At 49.5% G+C, this 12,076-nt stretch overlaps 1 protein-coding gene across 3 annotated transcripts in view; it reads right to left on the bottom strand.

Moving 5' to 3' along the window:
• The window catches only part of SHF (Src homology 2 domain containing F), a 73,709-nt gene that overhangs the window by 2,913 nt on the left and 58,720 nt on the right, over positions 1–12,076 (bottom strand). For 2 of the 3 annotated variants that reach the window (XM_073363258.2, XM_073363256.2), the window contains one exon: positions 11,689–11,808. In XM_073363258.2, coding sequence (XP_073219359.2) covers positions 11,689–11,808 — 120 coding nt within the window. Of the gene's footprint in view, positions 1–11,688; positions 11,874–12,076 lie in introns of all 3 variants that reach the window. The other variant, XM_073363257.2, reaches the window with a different exon arrangement.

The raw sequence follows: 12,076 nt of genomic DNA, 5'->3' as shown, positions 1-12,076 counted from the left end.
TTAGACCATGCAAAGCACCATGGGAGGTGTCTGGGCATCACTGGGAAACCCAACCCCATGCACCTGGCAAGCCACTCTCCTGCAAACCACTGGTGCTGCGGCAGGGCAGGGCAGTGGGAGTGTAGCAGCAAGAGCCTCGTGTGAACACACTGAGCATGCCCAGCAGCAGCCCAGCAGTGTGGTGGAAGGTGCTAAGTCCCAGCCCCTGCCCGCCAGCAGGGGATGCTCGGTTTGCAAAGGGGTATTTTGCCACTCTCCTGCAGGTCAGAACAGCTGCAGCTTCCAACCAATGCTGCTCGGAGCCGAGCCTGGACAACATCAGCCTGAAAGGCGAGTATGGGAATTTTACCCACGACAGAGCCCAAAGCACAGCCATAACTGCAGAATCGCTGGTGCTCCCTCCAGGAGCCGGCAGCAGCAATCCCTGCCCTAATAGCTCCTCGCAGCCAGGATCCACCCTGACCAGGAAACTGACCCCGGAGCAGAATAGTGACTTGTGCCAGGTCACATGGTGGCAAAGGGCAGGCTCTTGGCCGCCCACCCTCCCTCCAGAATGGACCTTCCTCTTCCTTGGGAGGCTCCCAGAGGCAGACAATAAAACCCACTTGTAGAGGTGAAATGGTTCCCATCACAGCAGCCCAACTCCAGCCCGGGTGTGTGGGAGACACTCCTACTAACACCTACGGCAGCTGGAACCGATTCCTAGATGTTAAGGCCAGAAGCGACCATTGTGACCAACCAGAGACTGTCCCCAGCGAGCCCTGCATCCAGCCCAGAATGCCTGGCTCAGCAAAGACATTACCCCAACCACCGTCCGCTCATGCCTGGATCCCTGCTGGCAAACGTGGCACAGAGGGTCCCCAGGACATGGGCAGGCAGCACCAATGCCTACCTCTGGCACGGGGTGGGGGTGGGAGAGAGAGAGAGAGAGAGAGAGAGTGAGTGTGTGTGTGTGTGTGTGTGTGAGAGAGAGAGAGAGAGAGAGAGAGAGAGAATATGGGCTCCTGCTAACCACAAGGTTTATTCCAAATGGCTCATACAAACTGCTTGCTTAATTCCTGATGGAGGAGAGAGGGGAATGGAAGGCAATGGATTAGCCCTGCAGGCAGCCATCCCACGCAATGACTACCAGATACCTCCGTGGGGACTGACAAAGGGAGCAAAGAGCAGGGCTCAGGCACTGGCTGCTGAGCAGGGGGAGCATTCCTGGTGATCCCTTGCATGGGGGCACATGGAGGAATGCCCCGGGGTCAGGACTAGAGACCATTTAATTGGTCACAAGAGCAACTTCCCATCTCTCCCACTGCCAGAAGACCCTCACCAGCCCCGCTGTCCCTAGCCAGGCTCTGCAGAGACTCACTGCCCAGGTAGGGGCCCGCTCAGCTAGCCTGCCACTGACCCCAGAGCCAGAGGGGAGAAGGAAATCCAAGCACCGAATGCCCCGGGGCTCCAGGCAAGAGTCAGGCCAGAGGAGAGGAGTGGTGCACCTGGAAAGCAGGTGGCCAGAGTCCATGGCCTTGATCCTGGACAGCGCTGAGCACCGGGGTCTCTATACAGCCATAGGCACTCCAGGCAGGAGGAAAGGGATTTCACTGGGCAGGCAGGGAGCCACAGCCAGATGTTGAAGGGTAACACATCCAGGGCACACACTGGAGACTGCTTCTGATACTCAGGGCACCGAGCTAGAGGAAGAGGCACCCAGCCCTGCAGCGACGGGCCTGTGTTGACCGGATGACATGGGCATTCAGGCAGAGATCCCGAACGAGGCCTGCTGGGAGGAACTAGAGGGGGCCCCAGGTGGCTCAGACTCAGCAATTCCAAGGCCAGCAAGCACCATTGTGACCACCTTATCCGAGCCCTGCCCAATACAGGCCACAGGGCCTGCCCCAAATCCATTCTTGGAGCAGATCTGGGCCCTTCTCTAGGGCATGCCACAGCCCTGCTGCTGCCAATCATGCTGACTCACCAAAGCAAGCAGATCAGAACGACACCAGAGTCCTCCTGGTATGTGGGCACACTGTGGCCAGCTCTGATGCTCCAAGCAGCCGAGCAGGGAGGGAGTGACCTGGAGTTCAACCCCTCTGGGGAGCTCCTTCCCCTGCCTGCCCCGCAACAGCCAGAACAGAACGATGCAGCTTGGCAGGGTGGCTTTATTCTGCTCCCCAGCCTGCATTATGTCACCATCCCCCAGCATTGGATGGGGCTGGGCAGGCCTGCAGCCTTCCTGACGCTAACCAGCTCCGCTCCCACCCCAATTCACTCCCCGCTCGCAGGACCACGCCGGGCCTGGAGGAGCAGCGGGGTGAGTGCCTGGGGAGCTGCGCTGCCCCATGCAAATATCGGAGGTAGCCCCCGCACCCTTTGATTGGCTTCAGGCTCAGGAGGCCACAATTGGCGGGTCTTTCGGGGCTGCCTGTGCTCGGTGCCATTTGCTCACACTCAGACCCCGTATCTAGGGCCTTCCTTACCCATCCACAAACTACGCAGCTGCATAGGGCACCAAATGGCCCCAAATTTCCTGGTGCCCTATGCAGCTGTGTACTGCTCCAGCAGCCAGCGCCATCACCCAGCTGGCTGAGCAGGCCAGGAAAGCTGCCCCTGCCCCTGCTCTGCCCCCGCCCCGCCTCTTCCCATCCCTGCTCTGCCCCAGCCCTGCCCCGCTCCACCCCTTCCCCTAAGCTACATCCCGGGGGCCTGCAGCAGGGGTTGGGCACGTCCTGCACTCACTGAAGTGGAGTGCAACCCAGCTCCAGCATGCTCCGCTCCGCTGGCTCCCAGTCGCAGCCGGTGAGTCGGGGGGGGGGAGGGGGTGGTTCCCCCCTGCCTCCCAAGTCCCAAGGCTGGGAGCCAGGGGAGCAGAGTGGGCTGCGGCCGGGTCACTCCACTTCCCACCGCCTCATGAGCGTGGGGTCGGGCCCGCCCTGCAATCACCGGGCAGCAGGAAGTGGAGTGACCCGGCACCATCCCGCTCTGCTCTGCCGGCTCGTGCTGGGGGGTGGTTTCCCCCCTGCCCCCCAAGCCTGCTCCTGCCCCTCACAGACCTAGGGTGCAGCCCCCTTCTCCCCTGCGGAGGCCTGGGGCCAGCCCCCTCCCTGGTGCTGCGTAGGGCACTAAAATGTCTAGGGATGGCCCAGCCCGTATCCCTCATTCAGCAGGAGCTGGGAGTTTCCCCTGACTTGGGGCACTGAGGCAGTATGAGAAGCAGGCAATCTTGCAGGAGCTGGCAGCACTAGCCCTGCAGCGTATTGCCAATGGCACAGTGCATGGGGCCCAATAGACACTGCATGCGGAGTCCCTCGCCTCACACATGAGGCCCCCTAGCTCTGTCATGCTCCCATCACCACACTGGCCCCACCTGCCCTACGAGTACAGTCATAGATCTAAGGCTAAAAGGAACCATTGTGATCATCTAGTCTGACCTGTACAACACAGGCCAGAGACCAGTCCCAAAATAATTCCTAGAGCAGAGCTTTGAGAACAGCCAGTCTTGTTTGAAAAATTGCCCATGATGGAGAATCCACCACAACCCTCAGTAAGTTGTTCCAGTGGTTAATGACTCTCACTGTTAAAAATTTACGCCTTATTTCCAGTCTGAATTTGTCTAGCCAACTTCCAGCCATTGGATGGTGTTAGATCTTTCTCTGCTAGATCGGACTACCATTATTAAATATTTGTTTTCCATGTAAGTAGTTATAGACTGTAATCAAGCCACCCCTTAATCTTCTCTTTGTTAAACTAAAGAGATTAAGATCCTTGTATCTACAGAAGGCAGGTTTTCTAATCCTTTAATTATTCTCATGTTTCTTCTCTGAACCCTTCTTCAATTTATCAACATCCTTCTTGAATTGTGGGCATCAGAATGCACGCAGGATGCCATCAGTGGTCACACCAGTGCCAAATACAGAGGTAAAATAGCTTCTCAACTCTTACTCAAGATTCCCAGTTTTGCACATCCCAGGATTGCATCGGATCTTTTGGCCACAGCGCCGCACTGGGAGCTCATGTCCTGCTGATTATCCACCACACCCCCAGATCTTTTTCAGAGTCACTGCTTCCCAGAATAGAATCCTCCACCCTGTAAGGATGGCCTGCATTCTTTGTTCCTAGATGAATCCTTTTACATTTAGCTGTATTAAAACACATCATTTGTTGATACCTGGTTTAACAAGCAATGTAGATCGCTCTGTATCAGTGACCTGTCCTCTTCATTATTTACCACTCCCCCAATTTTTGTCCCATCTGCAAACTTTATCAGTGAGGATTTTGTGTGTTCTTCCAGGTCATTGATAACTATGTTAAACAGCATAGGGCCAAGAACTGATCCCTGTAGGACCCCACTGGAAACACATCTGCTCGATAATTTCCCGTTTACAGTTACATTTTGAGATCTATCAGTTAGCCAGTTTTTAATCCATTTAATGTGTCCTGTTAATTTTATATCATTCTAGATTTTAAATCAAAATGTTATGCAGCCACAAGTCATACGTCCCACAGAAATCTAAATATATTATGTCAACTTTAATATCTTTATCAACCAAACTTGTAATCTCATCAAAAAGAGACATCAAGTTAATTTGACAGGATCTATTTTCCATAAACCCATATTGATTTGCATTAATTACATTACCCTTCTTTAGTTCATTATTAATCAAGTCCCGTATCAGTCACATCATTATCTTCTCCAGGATCAATTCAGACTCTCAGACCTGTAATTACCTGGGTCATCCTGTTTACCCTTTTTAATAATTGGCACAACATCAGCTTACTGCCCTATGCTCCAAGATTTATTGCAAATCAACATTAAACATCCAGCAACCTCCTGAATCAGCTCTTTTCAAACTCTTGGATACACAGTATCTGGACCTGCTGATTTAAAAATGTCTTACTTTAGTAGCTGCTGTTTAACATTCTCCAGAGATACTAGTGGAATGGAAAGAGTGTTCTCACCACCACATTATGAGACTATATCATGTTTTTTCCCCAGATACAGAACAGAAATATTTATTGAACACCTCAGCCTTTTCTGCATTATTATTGATAATTCTACCATTTCCACCTAGTCATGGACTAATATCATTGTCAGGCTATTACAAGCAGGAGAGTGGGGTGGGAGGAGGTATTGTTTCATGGTCTCTGTGTATATAATGTCTTCTGCAGTTTCCACAGTATGCATGTGATGAAGTGAGCTGTACCTCACGAAAGCTCATGCTCAAATAAATTGGTTAGTCTCTAAGGTTCCACAAGTACTCCTTTTCTTTTTGCGAATACAGACTAACACGGCTGTTACTCTGAAAATTGTCAGGATTCTTTTTGTTCCGAATATTGTTTTAAAACAACCTCTTTCTTATTGTCCTTAACTCTTCTGGCCATAGATTTTTCCTTGCGTCTCTTGGCTTCCCTTATCAATTTTCTATAATTCCTAACTTCTGATTTATATTCATTACTATCAACTACTCCTTTCTTCCATTTGTTTTTTTTTATATAGGCAGTTGTAAAATATTTTTAATTTTTTACAGCTGCCTTCACTTTCCCTCTAAACTGGGTTATTTTTTAAACCAGTTCAGCCTTCTGTCCTCAGTTGTGAGATTGTGGCTTTTGGAGCATCTAGTCAGGTGTTTTTAAATGATTCTCAATTATCAGTCATATTTTTCTGACTAAATTCTTCCTCCCAGCTGATTCAGCTCATAATTGTTTTCAGCTCTGTGAAACTGACCCTATTAAAGCACCAAATATATATATCACTTGTCTGGACTTTATTTGGCTTATCATTATAAACGTGATCAAGTCACGGTCATTTACACCTAAGCTACCATTAAGTCTCAGTTCTGTGATCAGTTTGTCTTGAATTGTCAAGATGAGGTTTAATACAGAATTCCCCCCTGTTGGCTTTAATAATTTCTGAGTTAAGAAATTATCATCTATAATGTTTAGACATTCCAAGGATGTTTTAGTACTGGGACCATGAAACCTCCAGTATTTGTCACTCAAACTGAAGTCCCCCATGATCAGCAAGTGCTATTCCTACACATTGTAGATAAGTACATAAGGAGCTGGTCCTCTTGTTCTCTAGTGTGATTTGGTGGTCTGTAGCAGACACCAACTAACATCGCATCTTGTGCTTTATCTGTTAGGACATTGATCCATACGCATTTAAGATAATTTTCTTCCAAGTCATCAGTGACTCGGAAACAGATAATACCATTTTTGACAGAGTGTCCCTTCCCCTCCCCTTTTGCCCGCTTGATTCGTCTTGTATAGGTTATAACTGTTGATTTTTAACATTCCAATTGTGTGACTCATCCCACCCGGTCTCAGTAATACCAACTAAACTCAAAGTTATGCTCATAAATGAGCAATTCCAATGTCTCCTGTTTGTTTGCTCTTTGGTAGACCGGTCCAGTGCTGCTCTGCTCTCTCTGCTGTCCACCCGGCAGAACTCTCAGTCCCACTGCTTTCCCTGACATGAGGCACAGCAGCCATGGGTCGGGGAGGCAGGTCGTGGAGCCAGAGCTACTTTGCACGGTGCCACGAGGTTGCGAAACAGGAATTTCCCTACACCCCCCTATGGGGGTGTTTACCCCTCCTGAATTCCCCCCCCTCAGTTTTGTGAACTAGTTACATGCAGTGTTGCCAATTTAGTGATTGTTTGGAAATCTGAATTGAAATTGAAACATTAATACACACTTTAAAAGCATATACAGTGTATGATAAAATACATGTATCTGAAAAAGTGTAATAGATTTGAAAAGTATGAACATCGATTAGCTTCCTTGTACAGCAGTTTATGACAATGTCAGTGCATTCATTTCGGTGATGTTGGCCAACCTAATAATTTCAAATTATGATTTGTAAGCAAAGTCTAAATGAGCTCTCCCTGACAGTTAGTGATGAGCTGGGGGTTGGGGGGGAAAAGGCTTCAGGACCAGATTGTATTTACATTCACACCTAATCTACCTAGGTATCCAGCAAACAGAGCTGTGTTGCCCAAGTGATAGATTTTGGCTGGGGTTGGGTTACAAATCACTTGAATGCGGGGTGGGGGTGGGGGGAGGGTAACGAAATGTTGTTATTCTTATTGTACGAGTAAAGGACAGCAGAACTGTACTTAGCCTGTGCTGATGGAGGGCATCGAGAGAGAGAGAGAGGGTGGGGACAGGTGTTTTGCTTGATGGTCTGCCTGAGTCACAAGTACTATTAAACCTGCCCCTCTCCACTGTTTAAAGACAGAGCTGATTAGGATCCATAGATAGTCTTTGTTCTGTTAAGTGACCACTACAGCTGAAATCACTGATCATGACCTGCTGTGGGACAGTGTTTCTGTGGCAGAGATGGCCCAGTCTGCACAAGCAGCGAGGTTCCCCCACTGAGAGCTCAGCTGAAATCACTGAGAGCTGCTGGAACCTCAAGAGACCAACTCGCAGAGGTCACAGTGGCAGGTGGCAGCAGAAGGTGACGTTGCAGGGCCATTGGCAACAGATCAATGGAGTGAACGGCAGCACAACGAACAACAGTGGCCAGAGCGAACAGTGAACAGCTGGAGGAACGAGCAAGGTGCTTTCTTGCCCCCCACCTGGGAGATGAACTCATGCGAAAGCACCTCTGACCTCTGAGTCTCCACTGACCAAGGACAACACCGGTGAGTGTTAATGAGGCTGTTGAGAATGTTGGAGACACAACACAGTTCATGTGAACAAACATGGCCGTGGCATCGTACTTTCTGTTTAAGCAAGAGATACCACACACTACAAACTGGAGGCCAATGTTAAGTCCATTGTCACTTGTTCATCCTGAAGTTGAACACTGGTTCCGAACAAGACCAGCAAATGCTCACTAGCTTTCTGCAAGAAACTCAACTGACTGGCTAGACACATGTAGTGCAACAGTGAAAGTCTCGACAGTTGAAAAAGTGAAGAACTCTCCCACCACATTCAAAAAATGTGCATACATCGCTGATGAATGCACCAATGCAAATGGGCATCAAGTATTAAGTCATTGTGTACGTTATCTTGATGTCAGTGGTAGGCCAGTGGATGCATTTCTAGATGGTCAAGTTATAGAAGACAGATTGGCTGCATCTGTGACAACCCACATCTTAGAAGAGTTAAATGCATGTCAATGGGACCCCAAACAGAGGGCTGCTTGTGCATTTGATGGAGCTGCAAACTTCTCTGGAAGACATGGTGGAGCACAGTCTTTACTCAGCGAAAAGCGTAACCCTAATCTCTCCTATACACACTGCAGAGGCCATCTACTCCAACTAGCGCTAGTACGAGCTGCAGACTCTTCAAAAGACATTAAAAAGCTATACATTTAATGTCTTCATTATATTCTTTTTTCAGCAAGAGTCCAAAAAGACTGAATATCTTGGAAAATATAGAAGATACACTGGGACTGAAGTTCAAATTAGTCCAACCTGGGAAAACCCTCTAGCTTTCTCATGAGTGATCCTTGGCTGTTGTCTTAAAATTACTCCAGCCGTTATTACTGGCTTTGGAAAGTATCTACCAAGATGGGATGGATCTAAGTAGTGAGGCTGGTGGATTACTTTTGCTACTATGTTCAGAGAAGACTATTGCCATTCTCTCTCTTGTAAGTCTACTGTTGAAACCACTTGGGTCATTAAACAATGCCATCCAGGTATCTGCTACAACAGTAGTAGATCTTTGTCCAGAAATAGAAGCTACATTTGGATCAATCAGAGAGCTATCCATTGAAAAAGTACTGGAAGACGCAAAGATTTGAGTCCAGAAGTTGACTAATGAAGGCATTTATACTGAATCCTTACGTGAAGTGGACAAGAAGTGTTAGTTAAGACAACTGAAAAAGTACACACTTGAGTCTTAAAAACCTACAACAGCGACTTCTAGATTCTACTCAATCTCTATGTAGCTTTTACAGATCCCTGTCCTATAAAACAGCAACAGTTGAGTGGAGTGAGGCACTACCAGCAATGAGGCTGCCATGGGATCAGGACAGAATAGAGAATTTGAACACAGAGTGGAATATCCTACAACAAATGAATGAATGAAGATTTGACTTCAACTTCTTTTTTATCATCACTAGTGGCTTGAATGGATCTTTGTGTTTATGTTTCCTGGGCTGAAAGAAGTAGGAATTCATCTCTTGCTACTCCCAGTCACAACAGCTACAGCTGAGCATTCTTTTTCATCATTGAATAGAATTTTGCATTTTGAAAGAAGTCACCTTCTGCCTGATCATGTGAATGAACTAATGAGCATATCAATTGAAGGAATGGAAGTACTGGACATACAAGAAGCCACCAAAGATGAATGCATTGCATTCAAGAAGTTCATTAACAGAGTTGTGCAAAATTATAACAAGAAACCAAGAAGGATGTAGATGTAGTGCTTCATAGAAGGCTTGAGTAGCCAACTTTAATTCGTGTGATGATTTTAAAATCAAATAAAATGGTCATGAAACATTTTTCAGTTTTTACTATGGTCCCATACAGCCCACCTTCACCCTCACAGTCTCACCCCTCATCGGCCCTGACCCCCACGCCCCGCTGTAAATTTGAACACCCCCCTAATCTCAATTCCTGGGGAAAACACTGTTGCGAAAGCACCTGCTGTAGAGATGGGGAGCGAGGCTGGGCAGGGAGCCCTCCCCAAGGGAGCCAGTACTGTGCTTCAGATTACCCTGCCCAGACTCCATCATGGCTGGTGGCACCAGAGACCCTGATCCAAGCAGCAAAGCCAGCCCACAGGCAGGGATGCTGGCGTGGAAATAGGAAGCCCAAACACTGACGGCAGTGAGTTACTTCTGGAAGCACCCCCTTCAGTCCCCCGTGAGGCCAAGGGGTGCAACAGACCATGTGCTGGCCACTCTGCCCTGGGCTGCATGCAAGGGAGGGAACTGAGCACTTCAGAGACGTGCTGTTAAAATACCACAGCCAGCTGTCATAAGAGTGGGTCAGACCAATGGTCCATCCAGCCCAGTGCCCTGTCTTCTGACAGTGCCCCATGCCAGGTCCCCCAGAGGAAATGAACAGAACAGGTAATTATCAAGTGATCCATCCCCTGTTGCCCATTCCCAGCATCCGGCAGTCACCCAGCACATGGTTTTGCATCCCTGACCATCTAGGCTAATAGCCATTGATGGACCTAGCCTCTGTGAACTTACTGAGTTCTTTTTTGAATTCAGTAATAGTTTTCGCAAAAAGAAAAGGAGGACTTGTGGCACCTTAGAGACTAACAAATTTATTTGAGCATTAGTCTCTAAGGTGCCACAAGTCCTCCTTTTTGCAAATGCAGACTAACACGGCTGCTACTCTGAAACCAGTAATAGTTTTGGCTTTCACAACATCCTCTAGCAAGGAGTTCCACAGGGTGACTGTGCGCTGAGTGAAGAAGTACTTCCTTTTTTTGTTTTAACCCTGCTGCCTATTAATTTTACTGGGTGACCCCTGGTTTGTGTGTCATGTGAAGGGGTAAATAACACTTCCTCATGCACTTTCTCCACCCCATTCATGGAGTGCGTGTTGCGTGTGATTGGTCCAGTCACAAGGGAACTCAGCAAGCCCCCTAAGCAGGCAGATCCAGAGAGCTGTTTTAGCCCTGGCTGTCTTGTCGGAGGCCCTGCCCGGATCCCAACGTCATTAGAGTGGAAATAAGGGGTACATTTTTAACAGTGAGAATAATTAATCATCGGAACAACTTACCAAGGGGTGTGGTGGATTCTCCATCACTGACAACTTTTCAATCACGACTGGATGTTTTTCTAAAAGCCACCTGGCATGGCCCCCTCTCCACCCAGCACAGGGCTGAGCTCACTGCCCCTCAGGATGGCTAAAGCCGGGGTGGGTGGAGGGGGCCATTATAACTGAAAGGCCCGAGGAAGGCGGGGGAGGGATGCCAGGGATGGTTAAAAAAGCTGTCTGTGTGTGCACATCCATGTGTCTATGCGTGTGTGCATGCGTATCCGTGCGTGTCTCCATGTGGAACTACGTGTCAATAACAACAATACACGCTCATTCATTCGTGCCTCCTGCTTTACTGAGTGTGTCATTCTCTGATCCCTCCCTACTCTTTACACCCATACCTCCATCTGTTCTGGGGCTTCCTTCACTCCCCAGAGCAGCAGCGTTCCCAACCTAGGAAGCAGTATCCCGGGGGGTGTGCATGTGTGTAACAAAGTGGGAATGTTCTTAATGTCTTCTTTGAATACTGTGTGCGTGCCTCAGTTTCCCCTATGTGTTACTCAAGTGTTTAGGTGGTGGGATGAGAGTGTGTGATCATTGCAGAGGCAGGTGTGACTGCTGGCTTGCCAGAGGCGCTAGGTGCCGCTGGCGGTATTTGTGCAGAAAGGCCCATCCTGCAGGCATGAAGCAGCAACTGTCCTGGGAGCTCACTGAGCCACGTGCTGACAGCACTGCTCTCACGTGTCTCCACACACCCAGCCACTTGGGAGACAGCGCCACCCTGGGGACAGCTGCCAGCAAAGGGCAAGGACATCATCACGGGAAAGGGAAACAACAGCCTCGCTTCCCCTCCCCTCCCGCAGCCCTCAGCCTGCTGCCTCCCCGCACAGGGGACGGATGCAGCCTGGTACACACAGCAGCAGCCTGGCCAGCCACTGGTCCTGCAGCCTCCCACCCCCGCCCGTGCCCTGCCCCAGCACTTCCAGTGGGGGAAGGCCCTGCCCGATGGCCTGGCCAAGCACACTCACTTGAGGGAGAGAGAGAAGTCGTTCTTGCTGGTCTCGCTGTTGCGCACCAGGTAGCTGGCCTCCTTGCACAGCCTCAGCAGGGTCTCAGCGTCCGTCCGGCTGATTGCCCCATGGTACCAGCTGTCAGGGGAGACAGAGGCTGGCTCAGGGGCACTGCCCGGGCATGGAGCATCAAGCGGCAACGTCTATCCAGAGAGGAGCGAGCAGGAGGCATCAGCCAGCAGTGATGGCAGGCGAGCCAAAGCCACAGCAAGTAGCAGGAACAATTTGCTGCAGAACACTGTGGTTCTCTGCGTGGAACTTGCAGCAGCCATGTCAGTGAGTGTCCTGGTGGGTTCTCAAGCATGCTGATGCCCAGGCCCCGTGTAGTGAGCTGCGCAAAGGAGAG

The sequence above is a fragment of the Lepidochelys kempii genome, chromosome 10 (assembly GCF_965140285.1).
Source record: "Lepidochelys kempii isolate rLepKem1 chromosome 10, rLepKem1.hap1, whole genome shotgun sequence".
NCBI lineage: Eukaryota > Metazoa > Chordata > Testudines > Cheloniidae > Lepidochelys > Lepidochelys kempii.
Note: the sequence above shows the minus strand (reverse complement) of the source record. Positions and strands in the feature narration are given on the sequence as shown.